General features: G+C 34.3%; 2 protein-coding genes and 1 pseudogene across 5 annotated transcripts; 2 read left to right on the top strand and 1 right to left on the bottom strand.

The window, feature by feature from the left end:
• The first annotated feature begins 4,918 nt into the window (after positions 1–4,918).
• LOC147519187 (alpha-N-acetylglucosaminidase-like) lies at positions 4,919–8,780 on the top strand. Of its 3 annotated transcripts, none has more exons than XR_015212075.1 (5): positions 4,919–5,133; positions 5,664–6,287; positions 6,515–6,617; positions 7,755–7,853; positions 8,379–8,780. XR_015212075.1 is itself a non-coding variant. In XM_086590876.1 (5 exons), exons 1-5 carry the CDS (start codon positions 5,777–5,779, stop codon positions 8,424–8,426), a joined length of 399 nt encoding a protein of 132 aa, XP_086447002.1. In that variant the 5' UTR covers positions 4,921–5,776; the 3' UTR covers positions 8,427–8,780. The 3 variants fall into 3 exon arrangements, 1 of the variants encoding a protein (XP_086447002.1); XM_086590876.1 differs by having other exon boundaries at positions 4,921–5,845; positions 6,208–6,287; XR_015212076.1 differs by having other exon boundaries at positions 4,923–5,714; positions 6,208–6,287.
• A 356-nt stretch (positions 8,781–9,136) lies between these two features.
• LOC147519186 (alpha-N-acetylglucosaminidase-like) lies at positions 9,137–10,313 on the top strand (annotated as a pseudogene). Its single transcript, XR_015213129.1, has 4 exons — positions 9,137–9,145; positions 9,370–9,639; positions 9,725–9,801; positions 9,888–10,313. The product of XR_015213129.1 is annotated as an alpha-N-acetylglucosaminidase-like (transcript).
• A 1,286-nt stretch (positions 10,314–11,599) lies between these two features.
• LOC147519185 (putative F-box protein At4g22060) lies at positions 11,600–12,980 on the bottom strand. Its single transcript, XM_086590875.1, has one exon. It carries the CDS (start codon positions 12,829–12,831, stop codon positions 11,698–11,700), a length of 1,134 nt encoding a protein of 377 aa, XP_086447001.1. The 5' UTR covers positions 12,832–12,980; the 3' UTR covers positions 11,600–11,697.
• Positions 12,981–20,711: the final 7,731 nt, after the last annotated feature.

Below are 20,711 nucleotides of genomic sequence, written 5' to 3'. Positions count from 1 at the left end.
TAAGAAAGATCAAGAAATATACTGATCTAGCACAAAAAAGCTACTTCAACACAAATTTTCATACATTTAAAGACATCGGTAGGTTAAAAATCCACAGCAAGTTAAAAATTTAGTTTAACCAGTGAAAACACGAAGATATCAATAGATGCCACAGGTCTATATTGTCAATCTGAGTTTTTAACCGGTCCAAAATCAGAGTTACCAACAGGAAGATACAAAACTTCAAAACAACACAACTATCCAACTGGAAGTCAAAACCACACCTTAATAAGTTTCTTAGACAAATGAGAAAAAATACCATACCTACCTCGACTGTTTGCTTTATTCTCTCCTATACGCAGACCACTTCAATAAGTTGGTATTGTATTCTGCACTTCCTAAACTCTGAAGTTGAGAAACCATCTGTTCGTTGCCAGCTCTCAATATATTGCTATGAATCAGCATGAGTACCTAGGTGTAAGACATTTCAATATCTCCATAAGAGGTAGCAACTCAAATTAGAACATATGTTATACTTAGAGGTTTCTAAACCCAATAGATTCTACCTAATTAAAAAAAATAAAAAAATCTAATTTAAAATAAAATATGGGTATTTGCGTTAGACCCAAAGTTTTACATTTCTTAACTTTAGGTAATCCTATCGTTAGTTAACGATTCATTTACCAAGTTTGACCGTCTATTGTGGTGTGTCTGGTGTTATGCCATTTCAAAATGCAACAACTACCCGTCACACATTTTGCACGTGCCCACACCATAAAACTCAAAATCCAAATTTCAAATTACCCGACACGTGTCATAATCCATGCTCCTAATAGAGTGGTGGCTGCAAAAAAGGAGAAGCTCGCTGTTCCAAAATATCAAAATTTAAGAGATATACAAAACTAAAAACCTAGGAAAAGTGAACTTCCAATCACTTAGTAAAACATAATCTATTAACCTAAAAAAAACAATTTAACTACACATATCGAAAAACAAGGTATCCTATTTTCTTCCTCTTTACCATTATTTACAATAATTTATTGACTTCATTTTATTATGTATATTGCAGATAATGGCGTATGAAAATTACAGCTTATGTAAAAAAAAATGTTAAAGAAAATTCTAGAAGAAGGACTTAACATTTAACAAGATCCGGTTTACAACACAGAATTAGAGAGCGGACGACTCAAAAACACTGTAACATTAAATGTGAAAACGCCATAGTTAAAGAAATTAATGGAAGACCAACATATTCTGTTACAAAAGCAGAGGATTCAACAGCTTTTAACACAATACAGTTTATAAATGATAAACGTGATATGGAAATTGAAGACTTCAATTTCAAAGAACTTATGAAGAAAACAATACAAGTTAAAGAGAAACAAAATCAACTCGACATCCTCAAAAATATTATACTAGATTGTTTGGTTGATGATAAACACAACAAAGATAAAATTAAAGGAATGAAGGACACGGAGAGTTCCATAATAAAGAAAAGAAAACCATGAGGATTAGTACTTTAATACCAAAATTTTAGTATGTTAATCACATAGTATTTTTTTAATGGCTGAGGTTTAACACTTCTTATTTATGAAAGTTTGTCACTATTAAGTCCTTTAAACTGCATTTTGTTAAGTGGGTTTCAATGGTCACAAATACGTATCCTGCAACCACAGAAGTTTAAACTGAGGGGTTGGGGAAAGACATTGCTCGAGCTACACAGTTCAAACAATACTCAGAGGAATCAAAACACAAGAAACGGAAACAGCTCAGTATGAGAAGAAATAGCATAGTTATATCATCAAAAAAAAAAAAAAAAAAAAGGTAACATTCGAAACTGACACCTCACAAACGGTTTTATCAGCTTTTTACCACCTCTCAGAAAAACGATGCTTACAGTTCTCATGAAGATAAGCAATTCCACGAGCTGAACAAGCAGCAACTTTAGACGTGGTTCACCATTCCATAACAGGCCTCCCCTAGCCTGAAAAATGTGAATGACAAAATTAACAGAAAAGCTAAAGATAAAATTCTTCAGAACACATCGACATAATCAGATACATATCTTAACAAGAAGACTGGAGCAATTTAGTTGAAAGGAAGCTGCGTGAGAAAAAGAGATAGCAATTCAAATTTGAATTGAATTTTAGATTCAATACCAAGAATTTGTTCGCCCAGCCCAACAATAATAGTATACTTATGGGTTTCTAAACCCAATAGCTTCTACCTAATTAAAAAATATATATCTAATTTAAAATAAGGTGATTTAGCTTTAGGTCGTCCCAATAATATGGGTATTTGCATTGGACCAAAGTTTTACGTTTCTTGGCTTTAGGTAACCCTATCGTTAGTTAACAATTCATTTACCAAGTTTGACCGTCTATTGTGGTGTGTCTAGTGTTATGCTCTTTCAAAATGCAACAATTACCCCTCACACGTTTTGCAGGTGCCCACACCATAAAACTCAAAAACCAAATTTCAAAATACCCGACATGTGTCATAATCCATGCTCCTAATAAAGTGGAGGTTGCAAAAAAGGAGAACCTCGATGTTCCAAAATATCAAAATTTAAGAGATATACAAACTAAAAACCTACGAAAAGTGAACTTCCAATCACTTAGTAAAACATAATCTATTAACCTAAAAAAAACAATTTAACTACACATATCCAAAAACCAGGTAGCCTACTTTCTTCCTCTTCTCTATTATTTACAATTATTTATTGACTTCATTTTATTATGTATATTACAGATAATGGCGTATGAAAATTACAGCTTATGTAAAAACATTCAACAAGATCCGGAATTAGAGAGCGGACGATTCAAAAGCACTGTGACATTAAAGGTACCAAAAGACTTATTCTTCAACAGTGAAGACGTCATAATTAAACAAATTTATGGAAGCCCAACATATTCTGTTGCATAAGCAGAGGATTCAGCAGCTTTTCACGCAATACAATTTATAAAGGATGAACGTGATATGGTAATGGCCGAGGTTTAACGCTTTTTATTTATGAAAGTTTGTAACTATTGAGTTTGTTAATTTATAGTTTAAATTTATAATATTAGCACACTCGCTTTTCAAATTCGACTATTTCAAGTTATATTGTGTTCGATATCGAAAAAAATATAAGTCATTTGTCACCTTTGGAGTAGGTATTCGTATCATAGCATTGTTTTGTTTGCTGACCTTCTAAAAGAAGTGAGTAATTGTAAATAAGTGGATGCACTGAACATTCAACAATGTAAATACTGGACAGTGTCTTCCAAATATTAATGAGATAGTGAGGTCCTCCTTCAGTATTCTAATGCCAAATACCAGATGAACTTTAAAAAAAAAAACACACCATTGGTAAAAGCGAAAAGAATTAGGCAACAAGAACATTCGTAGATGTCTAGATTTTTTTAGTATTATCGGGGCAGTTTTGCAATTCCATTATATAAACTCTCCTAAATCACCACAAATTACCACAAGAGCACAATCGATTATGAAAATGGTGAGCTAGAAAGCATTAATATTATAATAACTTTGACCAAAACTGAAAGATACTTAATAAACTTGGATTAGGTTTTGACACACTTAAGTTGTGACAGGAACTGCTATGTTCTGTACTCATTGAATTGTCATCAAAATGTCTACTGCAAGCATTAGGGCTCATCTTTGCTAATAACATGTATAGAGACAGTTTTGTTTTTAGTTTAAGATAATAATGTCTTTCAATATCTTTGATCTCCCCTTTCAACATGAACATTGGTTAAATAGCCATTCCTGCTCTTTGTACTCCCTCTACATTGCCCAAAATCCATTTCCACAACCTTGACATTGTCTTCAATGTACATGCAGAAAAATCATATTGCTGATTAAAGGGTGAATAATTTGTATTTCTTTTATTTATAAGAGAGATTCTTCCATCATAATAGTGGATATGCTCTTAAGTAGTGCAAACTTATAATTTCATATCTGAGAAACGACAAAAATAAGTTCATATATGTGTTATAATTACAAAGCAAATACAAGAGCTTCACCTTCGTTTACAGCAGCACAGTCCATATCCACATCTGTATTTAATTTAAGAGATTTAGACGTGAAATCAAGTAGTATGTTGAAATAACCAACCTCAAACATGAAAAAGAAAATAAAATCCTCAAGTGTATATGTGAAAAATATAATGGGCTTAAGCCCAAGTTAAATACACCAAACCATATTTGCAACATTAATCGAATAGTACAATTATAGATATACATGAAGTTAGAATAATAAACAAACTAAACTTCTAATCAAATAGGTAACCCTAATCAATTTAAATCTATAAAATCACAAGTAGATGAGATAAACTTTGAAGTAGTAGACTATAACCACTTAAGAAATAGAAGAAATTTGGAACAAACTTAAGATTGCAGAAAAGAACGACATGTTTAGAAATCAGTGCATACAAATTCAGGAAGAAAAAATTCACAGTCTGAAAAAAGATATTAATTATCTAAAGGCAATTATAAATAGGGAATGATAGAGTTATGATTCTCTCTACATAACCAAAATTCTTTACATAACCAAAATTCTTTGTTAGTTATCCGAGTTTTGCTTTTATTTTTGTCTGCATAAGCTTTTAGACTATCAAATGGTTAACTATCAAGGTAGTAGATTGAATATTTATAGAAATTTGTGTTTTTATCAAAATTTTAATTATTATAATATTCTATAGTTAAAACTTTTTAGTATATAATAATTCAAAAATTAAATTTATAAAATATTAAAAATAAATTAAATTAATTAGATGAAAACGGTCATTATAATATTCTATAGTTAAAACGTTTTAGTACATAATAATTCAAAAATTAAATTTATAAAATATTAAAAATATATATGAAAACGGTCCCGTTCGTTGAACGGGCTCAAAAACTAGTGTTACTTAATATGTTATATAAGAGAAAAAACAAATCATGAATGAAATTATGAAAATCACGGACGATGTCTCAGTTTTCTTTATAAATCTCTCTTTTATGAAGTCTCCCATTTAACTTGTCTGTTCAATGTAGTGAAACGTTTAATGAAAACTAGCCACCGACAGATGACCCAACTTATATCTCCTTACTTGGAGCTTCTATTTATAAGGCAATGTCCTACAGTCATAAAGATTCTGTGTAGCTAATGCAAGTATGCTCCTCATCTCTCTCTCTCTCTCTCTCTGTGCAGTGTACTCCTTATTGGATAATGTTGGAAAGACCTTGTGATTTCATATGACGAAGAGTCCATTGTCAGTGTGAACTATAAGTCTATAACTATTAGATTACATTTTCCTAGCCAAATCACTATAAAAATGGGCTTCTAGAGGCCATCCATGGTGGATAGAAATCCGTTTTACCTCTGGGTTGAATGGTTGATCCTGCTATGTGTTGATTTTTGGTGGACTCTTTTAATAATCACCAGTGTTTTACTACTAGATTCTATATGTGTTCTGCCCACTTGTTGTGCCGATTCTGGTGTTTTTTGTTGATAATTTGTATTGATTAAAAAGGAGAGAATGCAAAAGTAGGTCATAGAAAGACTGATAAATGATTTTTTAGATAGGTCTCTTTATCATGAATTGTCTGGTCATCAACTAATATGCACTATTATCCGGTGTATGTACTTGAAACATTTTTTATTCTTGATTGTTACCAGTTGATAATTTTAATGGTTTGCAGGGTTGGTTATTCACAAATGAGTTTGAATTCTGGAAGCCACCACAAATGAGAGTATGATGTTTACTTTTACAAAATTGATTCTCACCTTCAGAACCTTTGCATTCTAGACTCGAATGGATTTCATTTATGAGACTATCAGTCAGTTGCATGGCTTAAAATTTTGTAGTGTCATGGGTGAGATGGTACGTAGAAAAGTTGTCATTGTGCAACACTGTGCTCTTCCTTCTTAAAAAATTCTCTAATTACGTATATTCTCTTATGGATGCATATAAGGGTTAATATGAACTCAGCTGATTGATTTAGCTGTCTAAAATGTAAAACAAATTAAGTCATTGTGGTGAAGTGGTATGGGATTTTCTCAGAAGGCCTTCGTACCAAGTAGAAATCAATTTTCACATAAACATAAATACCCACACAGACGATATATATAAATTCTATTCGAGCTTTTCCTGTGATTGATTTTAGTAAAATCTTCTATCTTAGTAACTCTGATTAATTTAACTTGGTTCTGCACGCACTACTCCATTCTGTTCCATTTGGAAAGATGATAGTTCTTGATCTATCTGCTGAAGTAAGACTCATATGGGAGAAGTCTTCACAATTTTATGGAACTCCTTATGTCTGGTAATCTCATTTTACACTATATCTTTTGTTTCTCATTTCTTTTCTCTCTGAATGCAAGATGCTGCATTTTAAAAGAAGTTAGTTGGTTTATTATGCAGTTCTTGTTATTTTTTCAAAATAAAAAATATTAATAATATTAAATTCTGTTGGATTCATCAACTGGGCTAATTCAGTGTATACCCCCCTCCCTCCCTCCCGGCCCCTTCTCTCTCTCTCTCTCAATACAGGTGTATTTTGCATAACTTTGGTGGGAATATCGAAATGTATGGGATATTGGATGTAATTTCTTCAGGTCCCGTTGAAGCTCGCATTAGCCAAAATTCAACCATGGTATACTCAGCTTTATATATCTTTCACACTTCTCAATCTCATGGTGTATGATATGCAAGTCTCTGGGTGTTTTAGATGTAATGGAATGATAAGGGGACCATCATCACCCACAATCCTTAGTCAGATCATCTTTATATGATACCTAAAACATTGTGTGCATTTTTCTGAATGGGTTTATAGAATTGCTTTATAACATGTTTCCATCATTTGTTTTAGTGGTGGCAATACACATGTGGCTTATTTTTATTTATTTTTTCTGTAGTTACAACTTTCATTTTTCCCTGCAAGAATTACATTACTTTCTGAAGTTGCACTTCCTTTGTGCTGGAATGGTTTGCCATGCTGGTTGAACTATGTGAAGTCTTCCATGGAACGTGTCTCATGCTTGTCCACTTAGCATAATTTGAGTTCTTGGCTGTAATCACATATATTAGCCTTTCCTTGTTAAAGACTAGGGTTGCCCAGGCTGCAGGCCTGTGGTCAAGCAGCCTTTGTCGATTATGTATATAATTGGGGTAACATCGTTTCGTGATGTAAATTTGCACATCTTTTTGTTTGGGTGCCTGTTATCTAGCAGCTAAGCATCTTGGCTAGTGGGGAATAACTCCTTGTCTTGTACTTCTCTTTATTGGAATGAATGAAATTTATCTTTTAGCGCTAAAAAATAAATTAGGTTTTCTACGGAGTTCACATATGTCTAAGTTTGTACTAATATTGATTTCAGCATTTTGAAGGTGTTTCAACTTTCAAATACAAAATGTTTTGACCTTATTGTTATACATATAGTAGTATGAGGCTGTGATGTTAACCAAATTTGGTTTGTAAATGATTGAATTTGTTGTCATTGTTAGTTTCGGATCGGTGTTCTGGTGTATGAGTCGATCGTCTTAATTGAACTAGTCAGCAGATTTTAGAAGACGTTGGAAGCAAGAAAGTTTCAGTTTGTACATCTATAAATGCTTAACCTTCTCCATTCAATTTAATTTTCTATCACCTCATCCAAATACTTGGAATAGCTTTTTTTTCTTAAGAAAAGGTCTTACGTTGACAAGTCTTACTTGGTGCATTCTAGTAGCCATTCGGATCTCACAATTAGCACTAGTTGAGAAAAGTTTCTCGTTTTATCGTCCTCTTGAGGTTGGTGTTGGCATGTGCATGGAGGGAATAGAACAGAATCCAGTAGTCTTTGAGCTGATGTCTGAGATGGCTTTTCGTAGTGAAAAAGTCCAACTTGAGGTACCTTCTCAACTTTGTCAGTTTGTTTTGAGGAGTTAAACAGGAGACAATCACATTTTCACTTGACCGCAATAGCTGTCAAACAGATTTATTTGTCTCTGTTTTAGCCACAACAGTACCACGCCTATGAATCTATTGCATTGTTCAATAATCACTAAGAGAAATTAGAGAGTATTTATATGTAAAGACTGCAAAATAATTATACTTTGATAATGTGCACTGTGGAGACTGGGCACATGTTATCAGAAGTTTGGTAGATTTGATTGACAGTTTTGTGTGTTATGGAACATCAACATTCAATTATATGAAAGGAAAAGGTCATAATGTAAGAACACTGCTCAATCAATAGGACGCTAATTTCGGTTGTGCACTACAGTATTTCAGTAGATATCGATATATTAAAATAAATTAAATAAAAAAAAAACACCTATAGACCGTAACTGCATTAAACCTACCCTAATGCATAGAAATTTATATGTTTACCGTTTGTTTTAATTATAGGCCAACCACCCTTTCCTTTTGCAGGAATGGCTGAAATCATACTCCTATCGAAGATATGTAAAAAAAAATTAATCTAATTGAGGATGCATGGGAAATTCTTCACGGACAATCTACAACTGCACAGATAGAATTTCTGCACGTTCTTTGTATCGGTTTTCTTTCTTTGACTTGATTCTTTGGGAGACTAAACTTTGTCATATTTCTTTGGGAACTGGCGTTAAATTTGAGAAGGTTTAAGGAACACACTATTGAGTGGGAGGACAAGGATGAGCATTATGATGAGAAATTTTCTGACCACATCATTTTCTCCAATGAAAAGTATATATCTATTAGGCTGTTTGATATGCTTGATCTGAATAGCAACTTTACAGTACCCAGTTCAATTCCAATGTTATGAATAAAGTTCTCAGACTGGATCTTCTAAGACTGGCTGCCATTTTCATTCTCGCAAGAGGATCACAACAAAGATTTCATTGTTAAGTTTCCAGATTTTGATCCATCATCGTTACTTCCAATCAAATATGTCCGAAGATAGCCATATTGGCAATCTCTTCTCGTGAGGGTACTACCAACAGATTCTCCTCAAGAGAAACGACCTTTGTTTTGCCTCAGCATAATCAGCCACATTTATGGTACTCAACTGAGGAAGTCATTGTCGCCTTTACAACTGTTCCTAGATGCAAGAAATTATCTTGCAGGAAGCCTCACATTACAGGTAACCGCTTATTTAAATTGACAAAGTTCTCTCTCTCTTGCGATCGCCAACGGTTTGACTAATGTCAATGGGTGAAGTCCTAACCTTTCACAAAAAATCAAAGACGACATAATATACTTGTAAGAGCTATAAGTAGATAAGAATGTATTACTTGTACAATAATAAATTTTAATCTGCTTATGTAAGATAAACACCAAATTGCAATTTAACTCAAAGTTCACTCCACAGATTAAGAAAATAAATGAGGGAATCTTGATGACTGCAACTTGACTCTAACTAGGAGAAATCTCTACTCTATAGGCGATAATTCTTATTGTGCTGCTTCATGGCAGATACGACTTGGTTGACCTAACTCAACAAGTGCTTTCAAAACTAGCAAACCAAGTATATGCGGATGCGATGATTGCTTTCTATCTAAAGGATGCCAATGCATTAAGTCTTCAGAGCCAAAAGTTTCTCCAACTCATCAAAGATATTGACATTCTGCTCGCTTCTGACAATAATTTTCTACTAGGAACTTGGACAGAAAGTGCTAAAAGGCTTGCTACTAACCCTACCGAGAAGAGACAGGTAATAACCACATGATTCCACTGTTTATATAGTCATCTTTAATAACGTGTACCAATCTCACATCTTTTTTTCTTTTTCTCAATAGTATGAGTGGAACGCAAGGACGAGTTGACAATGTGGTACGACAATACAAAACCAAGCAGAATAAGCTCCATGATTATGGTAATAATTCTCTCCACTTACAGGTGACTTGACTTGACGTTATTCATCAGTGTTGTTGACAATCTTCTTTTCTTGTACATTTTCAGCGAACAAATTTTGGAGTGGACTCTTAGAAGGATACTATTTGCCGCAGACTTCAACATATTTCGATTATCTGTTGACAAGTGTGAGACGAAATGAAAGTTTTAAGTTGGAGGAATGGAAAACAGAGTGGATTTCATTTTCAAACAAGTGGCAGTCAGGCACGGAACTTTACCCAGTGCAGGCCAAGGCGACTCCCTTGCTATTTCAAAAGCACTGTTTAAGAAATACCTCAGTTGAAATTTTGGGGACATAAGAGCTTAATAGAGATGAACTTATGAGCTTCCCTTCCAAATTCTTTGCTGTGGACTTGTCGTTCTAGTTAATTGATTTAGCATGTTTGTGAATATGAAATCGCCTGATTTATGTAAAGATGGCAAATGAAATTTTGCAGCGTTAATAGAAAACAAAGTGCAGATTGTATTTTTGAATCTGGCTTGCATTTGAATGGCACGTATTTATGGCTGGCCTTATTCATGGCTGGCCTTATTCATGGCAGGCCCAGAAGTTATTGAGAAGTTTCTTAGATTTGATACATTAGTGATTGTACGGTTGCTTGAAGGATATTTGCGCCGACCCTTCTGCCGAGGCCTTCTTTTTTTCCCGAAGTAGTTCTAACAAAATTAGTTTCTGAGATTTTTTCTTTTTCCACTGTTGAATTTAACCAGTTTTGAAATGACAATAGGACCGGTTCTAAGATTAGCTACGTCAGTGATTTTTTTGTCCTTCTAAAGCTAAAAGTTGAGATGAAAGGTATATTTGATAGGTTAATGGAGTCATGGAGGCAGCCATTTCCTATTTTTCTGCAGTAAGACACTATTTCTTTGTTTATGCTTAAGTATATTGTATTTTACTTTTCTGACTCCTTTTTCCAAGAATGAAAATATGAGTTATCAAATAAGCATGTGCATTCCGTAAAAGTAAATGATTTTCTTGACAAATGAACTCTTCCATCAATCCATCATGCCTTGATGTAATGAACCAACCGAGAAGAACATTTAAAGGAGAATGGAAGGACACTCTACGAAGTACAAAGTCTAACGAAAGTGATACATCAGAGCTTGTAGGATTGCCTGAAGGACATTCATTTTTCCCCTGTGCTAAGCTGCTAACCCTTCTGTACCACCTCTTTTAGGATTTGGGTCTTGCAAAAAATCTATGAAGTACCACCTCGTTTGTACTGATCACCTATCCAAGGCCTTTATGTACAACTCAGACAAAGAGAGGTACTTTTGTCTATATTGGAATATCACTAATAGGTCCATGCCACCTCCACAAGTCTTGACTTAGGTGTTAAACTAAACACTAACGGAGCGGCTTTTGGCAATCCCCGTCCTTCAGGTATAGGCATATCATTCAAAAAATTTACATGAGAATGCCTCCTCACCGTGCACAAAAACTTGGGTATTGGCTCTAGCTACTATGCGGAAGGCAATGCCATTGTGTTGGGGGTAGAAACTGCTATGGCAGTGTCACTTTCCTCATTCTCAACAAACTCGATGGGCTCACAGCTAATCCTCCTACCAAAAAATATGTAAACCATTAATTCTGTCATTTGGCTTGAACATTTAACCCAAACAAAAATTGAGCTCATGAGTTGAAAGTGTTCTTGTGTTTAACTTATTCTTTTAATTGCTAAGATCCAACAACGAAGTAATGGCATTACTTAGAACGTACTTCATCGTACACCAAGAAAATCTGTCGGCACAAACTAAACTAAACAAGCTAAGCAGAGCTGAAAGTTTATTAACTGAATGGAGTAACTAGTACAATCCACTTCGACACAAAGGTCCAATGCTTCAAAAATGTTGACGATCATCCATTGAGTTTTGAAATAATCCAAACAGGAAGTGGAAGTGAATGGGGAGAAACAGAGGTAGTGTTGGTGGAAAAAGTTCTAACTTTTCCGTCTTCCAAATTAAAAACTCCCATGTCAAAAGAAATTTCAATGTTGACATTAGTTCTATAATACTGCATACGATGGTCTTCAACAAAATAGATGCAATTCCTCTTGAATATTGTCTCCGCAGAAGCCAATACAGAAACCGAAGTATTAAAACCCAAGAACAAAGCATGCTGTCCTAAACTTTTCACGAGACGCCATTTATTACAAACAAAATCAAATTTGAAAACATAGAATGCATTAGTATAGAACTTTTTTATTCCTCCTTCCTCTTTTGGAGATTCATGTTGAAGAACTTGTCGCACTTGTAGCAACTCCCCTGACCATTCTACCAAGTAGCGATTTACAACTCCAACACCTAAGGAATAGGACACGCGCACTGCACTTGCCTTTGGAGGATTACTCTTGATATCTAAAATGTATAACTTACTATTAGCACAAATTCCATACAATTGCTGCTTGAAGTATATAACGTCCATAACACAAGGGATGTTTTGTATTGTCGTCCACGTTTTGTCTCCTGGTCTAGCAATTGCTATCTTCTTGACAACAGTATGGATGGCTACCGCAATGCAATCTTCAGATGGATCCTTAGGATAGGTTAAAACCACTTTACTTACCATAAGTTGATTTATTGTTGGATCATGAAACTGGGTATTGAATGTGGATAGTGATGGGAGATTCATATGAACTTTGGAGAATAGATTGAAAATATGCATATCAAGTTCCATATCAACTGTAACAATCCAATTACCTGCGGCTCCAACGCACCTATGCCGATGGATCTCGGGTAAATCAAGCTCGTATACTTTTGTCTTATCCAATTCTTCTCCACCTCTGGTAAGACCAAGAAAAGAACGACGAGATGTTGATGAAGTGTTTTCTTGGGGTAGCATGAGCAGAGGAAGTTGTGGCAGTGGATAGTTGTAAGAAACGCATCTCCATGACTTGCAAACCACTTTAAACTGCAAGTAGTCGACAAAAGAATCGAGTCGTTGGCAGATGAGTGACAGGAGTTCTTCTGGGATACCAGACCAATCAGCCATTGGAGCAGATAGAATAAGATTGACGAAAACTTTGAATTGTAGTTTAAATTGGATCTTCTCGGTTTTCCAATTTTTTCTATTTAGAGATGTGCCTTCAGAAGAACATGCCGTAGTTCTTCTTTTATACTGGGTTAAACCTTGTTTGTGTTGGATTAGGAAAATCAGAAAGCAATTAGAGTACTTAACCAATTACTACATCAAAACGGGCCGGGTACAGTCAGACTTTCCTATGGTATGGGGCCGTGCCAGGGCCGGCCCAGAACTTTGAGGGGCCCAAGACGAGTTTCTTAAAATAGGACTATAATATTATTGAGAAAAAAAAAACAAGTCCTTTACACAAAGGTCGTGGGCCAATGTTTGAGTGGACTGGACTACATATAATTTGACTGGACTGGACAACATTTACATGTGGCCTAATAGGTATAAGATTATACTTGGGGGCCCAAAGTTTGACCAACAAGCTGGGAGCCCTAGGCGGGCTGCCTAGTTGGTTAGAGCCGGCACTGGGCCGTGCGAACCTGAATATCGCCATAAGAGTTAACTCCGGCAGGTCATGGCCTAGACGGCTAGATATCTCGTGTGATGACTTGTAGAAACTAGGATGAGTGAGACTGGCCCAAAGTGGATCCCGATAGAAGGATTTGTACGTTCCCATACCATGAAAATTGTTTCTCTGACCTATGAAGAAACTTTCTTTCCTTGGTAACACACTAGAATGTTGAGTGCATTTTTCACTGGGCTTAGTTTATGTTTATGCACATTTTCTAATTCACAATAGATAGTGTAATCATAACAATCCCATTTCAAGGGCCCCCCATTTCAATATAGATAACATGTACAGATATCAAGTACCTCAGTTTAACTTTATAATCTCAGTGTAACTTTATAATTGTTTTCAATACCTTCATACTAAATCAAAACAAAAAATAACACAAAAAATACATAACAAACAAATTTCACACCTAATACCTAGACGGGGAGGGATACACCCACTCCCATTTCGCCCACCTCCAGCCCAGTCCCAATCTCATCCACTCAACTCGCGAGATGATCTCAATATCTTATGGCCGAAATTAAAACAAAAAAAACAAAAAAAAAAAAACTCCTTCGTCTGTCTCTAGCAACCCAGCAAAAACGAAGAACAAACAAACATAACCACTCCAAATCAAAATAACTTAGAAATATTTCTTCTTTCCTTCATTTCTTCTTTCCACTCCAAAACATTGTTACAATTAATACAATGATACAGTGAATATGATCCAATACAATCAATTTGTGACAACAAGAAATCTAGCAACTACTAATCTACTGAATGGATAAAAAAAATGCATGGATAGCAATGGTTAAATGATGTAGTTGAAATAACTAAATTTTGGATATACTGTTTCAAGTAAGGGATGGAAATGCAATGGAATTCACAATTCTCTCAGACAATAATGGTCAGCAAGCGTCTTTTATTTTTTCTATTTTTACTGCTTTTCCATATTGGTAATTGGTACTGAGCTATGGAGAGAGAGAGTCTGCAATCTCATGAGACATGATGATCAGTCTCTGGCTATATGCTCGTCCACTAAAATCCAAAGATTTTGAATAACCTTTTTAGGGTCTCAATATCTATTGAGAACCCTCTAAACCTGTCACTAGATATAACATCCCTATTTTTATTCTCCTTTTTAATTAAATATATATAAAGTTAAATAATAATAATAATAATAAAAGAGGATAAAGATAAAAGAAGAGAGAGAAAACGTGGGGGGAGAGAGAGAGAAGGGGTTTGGTTACAACTGAACCCTCTTTTACTCCCTCTTTCCTATTCTTGGGGTTTTTCAAAAAAAGAAGATGAAAGGAAAAAGAAAAAGAGGAGACGGGCAAAAAGAAAAGAAAAAAAGAGAGAAACACAAGAGAGCTTACTACTTGAGAGTGCTTGAGAAAGAAAGATTAAAGAAGAGTCAGAGGAGAAGACAATATCTTAATGCTGATTTTCGAGTTCGCCGGATTTCAAGTTTGTTACATAAACAAACGTTTTCGCTTTTCGATTAATTCCGGTGAGTAGTCTAGCTAAACCTTATTTTCTCTCCAAATTTATTGAATGATTATCATAGGAATTATCTTAAATATGTATTTGTTTTATTTATTGGAACATTAGGAACAAAACATATTAATTTGATAAATGTCATATACGTTATATGGTGATATTGTGTGACTCATTGAAGGTTTTATCAAGGCTTAATAAATTATTATTTCTGTTACCTTGAGTCCATTGTACTCTGCTTTTTGGGTATAGATTATATGTTGTCTGACATAAATGGACTTTACATGAGTGCAAAATATGTGTTTGACAAATCGACTTTACATGGGTGCGTTTGTGCAACATTTTATAGATTCTATCAAAATAGTTATTAAAATCCAAGTATAAGTTTCGAAAATGTATAAAATATGATACGGCTCGATCTATACACTTTTGGTATATATGAGTTTACCTGGGTGTGTGTGTTGTGTGGACATTGGTGGTCTTCATGACAATCATAGCTATTTGAAGTGTTTAATATATATATAGCGAGCTTAATTTGCTTTTCAAAGTAAAAGATCGGTTATAGCTCTGTATGATTTAATTTGATTTGAAGTGTCTTATATAAATGAGAAATCTTGTTTTTTGTGTTATTGACCTTTTGCATAACTTTGGTTACTTTGAAATGATTTATATGTATAAGTACGGGTGGGTTTTGCTAAGGAAAGGTTAATTTGATTATAGCTACTGGGCCAAGGCTCGCTAGTGATATGTGTATTTATGGAAATATAATTATGGAAGTGGTAAACAGTTAGTTAGTGATTGAATTGAAGTATATGTCAGAGTTTGGTTTATTTTCATTAAGGTTCGGTTATAGCTATTGGTGATATGCATGACCATTGCTTATGTTCAAGCCTAGTTTTTCCCTGACTTTGAGCTAATCTTGTGCGTTGCTCGAGTTTTATTTTGGACCTTATTAAAACATGAAAAACCATGTTCCTAGGTTGAGTATAATTTATAGAACAAGAAGTTTTTCTTCATTTTTATCGTGAGTGTGAAAAGTTATGACGTCGATAACTTACATCGTTAGAAATCTGTCTTCTGAAAATCAGGATCTGTGTCTGTTTTGGAATCGAGTTTTCACATAGTTAGGATCAGATTCAGATTCTTGCCAAAACATGAAAAAAATGAGTTTTCTGAGTCTTCTTTCCAACCCGTTGGCCTTGTTGCATTCAGAGGTCTGTGGAGACAGTTATGATGTCTGGAACTTTGGTTGACAGAAAATAGTGCGACAGAAATCAGTTTCTACGTACTGTGTTCAAGTACAGTTTTAATTTAGTTAGAGTTTGAATTAGATTTTTATGAAAACATGAAAAAGTAAGATTTGAAGTCTGCTTTCTATTCCAATTGGCCTCATTGCATTCTGAGGCCTGTGGAATTAATTATGGTGTATGGAAGTTTAACTGGCAGAAAACAGTGCGTCAGAAATCAGTTTCTGCGCACTGTGTTCGAACCTAGTGTTTGTACATTTAGAATGAGATTGAGTATTTTTGTAAAACATAAGAAAGTAAGTTTTGTGTGTCTGATTTTCAACACAAAAAGCCTCGATGCGTTTGGATATCTGTGGAAAGAGTTGTGTCATTCGGAAGATAGTCCGTCAAAAATCTAATTTGCTAAAAATTAGGATTTTTACCGTTTTCGACCTAAGTTTTCTTCTAGATGGGCTGAGATTGGGACTTCGAGTTCTACATGAAAAAATATATCTACATACCAGAGTTTCTAAATAATTAAGTTACATGTCATTTGGATGAATGTAAGAAAAATTATAGCATTGACTATGTGGCTGATAAGAATTACGAAGGCTTGATTCCAATCTTGAAAGATTTGGATACGTAGGCAGCTTTGAGCAAAAGTGCAGCCACTATATTATATATTACATATTAGTTATTAGTTATTGTGATACGTGATTGTGGTTGTTTAAAATGTATTCACGAGACATTTAACTAATGCGTTATTCATGATTGAACCTTTTGATATCTATGATTTATATAATTGATAATGAGGTGAGTTGATTAGTTATTGTGTTTAGAATATTTAGTAATGATTCTATTGTTTGAGACGATGTTTGTTTTGTAATGAAAAATATTATAATAAATGAGAACTTTTGAGTGTTAAAATCCGATGTAAAAGTATCCGGTGAAAATTTAATGTGTTGCCCACATATTTAGATCTCTCCACTCCTCTTTGATGAAAAGAAATATTTATGACTAATGATGTCATGTGAAAAGCTGCCTTAGAGAGGAACTAAGGCATTCGCCTTGCGGGTGGGTTGTATTCCTTGAATGTACGAAAATGTAGGTATGTATTATTTGAATGTGGTGGGAATGACCTAAGGTATTCATTGAATGTGCCATGAACGACCTGTTAGTATTATGATGGGTACTCCTTGAATGTGGCGGGAATGACCAAATGTATTTATTGAATGTGCCAAGAATAACCTGTTAGTATTATAATGGGTATTTCTTGAATGTGGTGGGAATGACCCAAGGTATTCATTGAATGTGCCATGAATGACCTGATATTTTGTTATGTCCAAAAGAGGCTTTGTGTATGTGTATGGAAAGCCCAGAGATGGCTGTGACTCACAAGTTACGAGTTTACAAGATGAAAAATATGTTTCCTGGAGGCAATATCCCCGCTTGGGACATATGTCTTGTAGTGGTACTCGATGTAAGTGAGGCACATAGATATGTGTGATTTGGCAAATGTGTGAAGTGCAAATCGTAGAGTATGAACTAAAGGTTGGGCTGTGTCTTTTAATAAATGAGTCAACGAGATAATTAATAAGCAAAGTAAAATATTGATTTTACGTGTGATGGAGTTATTGCATATGAATATTAATGTATTATGATGTACATGATTTCTTATGAGAAATATATACGTGGTTTGTGTGAGTTGATACTCACGAGGGATGAATGTACTCCCTGGTTGTAATATTTTCCTCGTTCCCATATGTAGATGAGTGATTTTTAAGAAAAATATTGGTTTTAAGTATGAGCGAGTTGTTAGATATGATTGGTGATATATTATTATATAATAGATATGGTGGTGTGACATGAATGTTAATATTGGCAATATATTATGTTAGATTATATATACCCATGATGGTTGCAGTGAGAGAGAAATAGATGTATACTATAAATGATTATGTTTAGAAAATCTAATTTTGTTTTGCAGGAGGGTAGGACTTATTAACTTTTTATGTAGAGACATTGTCCTACCCTAAGACGATATACTGGCTTAAAGGTAAGGTGTATCAAACTCATATTTAATTAGGTTATTATATGTGTATTTAATAAGTGGAATGTAAGTGATATTTATGTTGTAAGTTATTTTAGATAGTGAGAATGATAAGTACTGTTATATGAGTTAATCTTGGAAAATGGGAATGTATATTGGGATTGAAATCTTATTTGGGAAGAAACTACATGCCGTTTTAAGAAAACGGAACTAACTTGTCTTCCAAGTTGAAATGATTGTAATATCTTTATATGTGAATGAAGAGTTGTTCTTTTGGTTTTAATTTGATCCCATTTTTCTATATCGTGTTTAGTAATGGATTATTAGGGTTTCGTTTCATCTTGAGTTTTTAGAAGATGGAATAGGGTGTGGATATTTCCGTATTTTAAATTTTCTAGAAATTTGGGGTGTGACACTAGAACTAATAACGTCGCAAAGTGATATGGTAGCTAGAACTGCAAAACATCTTAAATGACATACTATTCTTCATGCACAGACATGTTATGACTCTTCAAAACTACTTCAACTTCTTTTTCTTATTAAACATTCTAACTTCTTCTACTTCTTTTTCTTATTAAACCAGCGAGATATGGATTCTTCAAAACTAGATGGGCTAACAATCCTCACATTGCAGGTTCCAGACATAGTCTCCTCACATTGATGTACTTGAAACAACAACACCCAAAATGCCCAATTTATATTAACCAATCAATTGGGATAAACATAAGAACAAAAAAAAAAACAACAAAAACTATAGCAATGCAGGCTATGTAGAAAAAAAAGAATTTTTTTTACTTGCCTGAAACAGCTTGAACTCTATTTGGGCAATGCAGAAGATATCTCACGCAGGTCGCAGGGAGAGAATTTGGTTTGAAAATTTGGAGATAGAATTTGGTTTTAGAATTTAGGAAGTTGGTGTTGTGGCGAGACGAAGGGTTTTGTTGTTTTTTTTCTTCTTTTGGTTTGTTTTAATTTCGACCGCCATATTTCAAGATGATTTCGCGTTTTTTAGTGGGTACGATTTGGAGTGGGCTTGGAGAGGGCGAAATTGGGAGTGGGCATATCCCTCCCCATATATATATATATATGAGGTATCCGTCTTTTGTAGATATGACTTACTAACCATGGATAGCTACTCCACAAAAATTCAGCTCATTTGGAAACCTCTAACCTAGTTAAAAATTGTTGACAATTTTGTTTTTTTTAATGGTCAAGAAACTTCGATTTTGCAATCATATTTTGTCATTGTTAAACACCATCAAATGAGTTGAAATTTTGTAGAGGTAATCTTCATGGTTAGTTGGACATATCTAAAAAAAAAATTAGATTATAATTCATTTTGTAGGTGAAGTTGTAGGGCATGGTATAAACCATAGTATATTGATCCCTTCCTATATATATATACCAAGAAAATATGTAGCAAAACTAAACCAAACAAGCTAAGCATAACAAAAGGTTTATTAAATGAATGCAGTAACTAGTACAATCCACTTCGACACAAAAGTCCCACGCCATAAAAATGCTGAAGATAAGCCATGTAGTTTTGAGATAATCCAAACAGGAGGTGAAAATGGAAAAGCAAGAGTAGTGTTGATGGAAAAAGGTCGAACTTTTTTGTCTTCCAAATTAAAAACTCCCATGTCAAAAGGAATTTCAATGTCAAGATTAGTTCCATAATACTTCAAATGATAGTCTTCAGTGAAATAGATGCAATTCCTCTTGAATATTGTCGAGTTAGAAGCCAATATAGAAACCGAGCTATTAAAACCTAAGAACAAAGCATGTTGTCCCAAGGTTTCCATGAGCCGCCATTTATTCCAAGCAAAATCATATTTGAAAACATTGATCGTATAAATAGTGCAGAACCTTTTTCGAAATTTTTCTCGAATAACTTGTAGCAACTCCCCTGACCATTCAACCAAGTAGCAATTAAATGCACCTCTAAACACGAAGAATAGGACATGTGCACTTCACTTGCCTTTGGAGGATCACTCTTTATATCACAAATAAATAGAATATTATTAGCAGAAATTCCATATAATTTCTCCTTGAAGTATATAATGTCCTTAACACCAACGATGTTTTGTATTGTCATCCACGTTGTCTCCTGGTCTAGTAATTGCGATCTTCATCCAAAGAGAATGGATGGCTACCATTATCTCCACCATTTGAAGATCTCTGCAAACAATGTCATTTATCATCGGTGTCATTATAAGTATAGATCAACATAACATTGCCATTTATCATGACGTGAAGTTCTATACCGCTGCAAACATATTAGGAGCCCAAACCAATATTTCTTCTCTTATTCTCGCTCAAGTTGCCGAGAGTGATTTTTTGCTCCTAGCGATATTTCCTTTAAGGCCTCCAAGCCCAATCAAAAATCAATACATGTCTATAATATTTTGAAATCCACCTAACCGCCTTTTTCTTAGAATTACCAATTTGCCCTCGCCAAAATTTAAAGAGAAAATTTTAAAAATTTGTTAAAAAAATAGAAAATGATGTTTCAAATGTGTTTTTTTCATCTTCTATGTCGACTCATGAATAGAGTAATTCTCTATAAATCTCT

This window comes from Coptis chinensis, chromosome 2 (assembly GCF_015680905.1).
Source record: "Coptis chinensis isolate HL-2020 chromosome 2, ASM1568090v1, whole genome shotgun sequence".
Lineage (NCBI taxonomy): Eukaryota > Viridiplantae > Streptophyta > Magnoliopsida > Ranunculales > Ranunculaceae > Coptis > Coptis chinensis.
The sequence above is the reverse complement of the archived record's forward strand: the minus strand, read 5'-3'. Positions and strand labels throughout refer to the sequence as shown.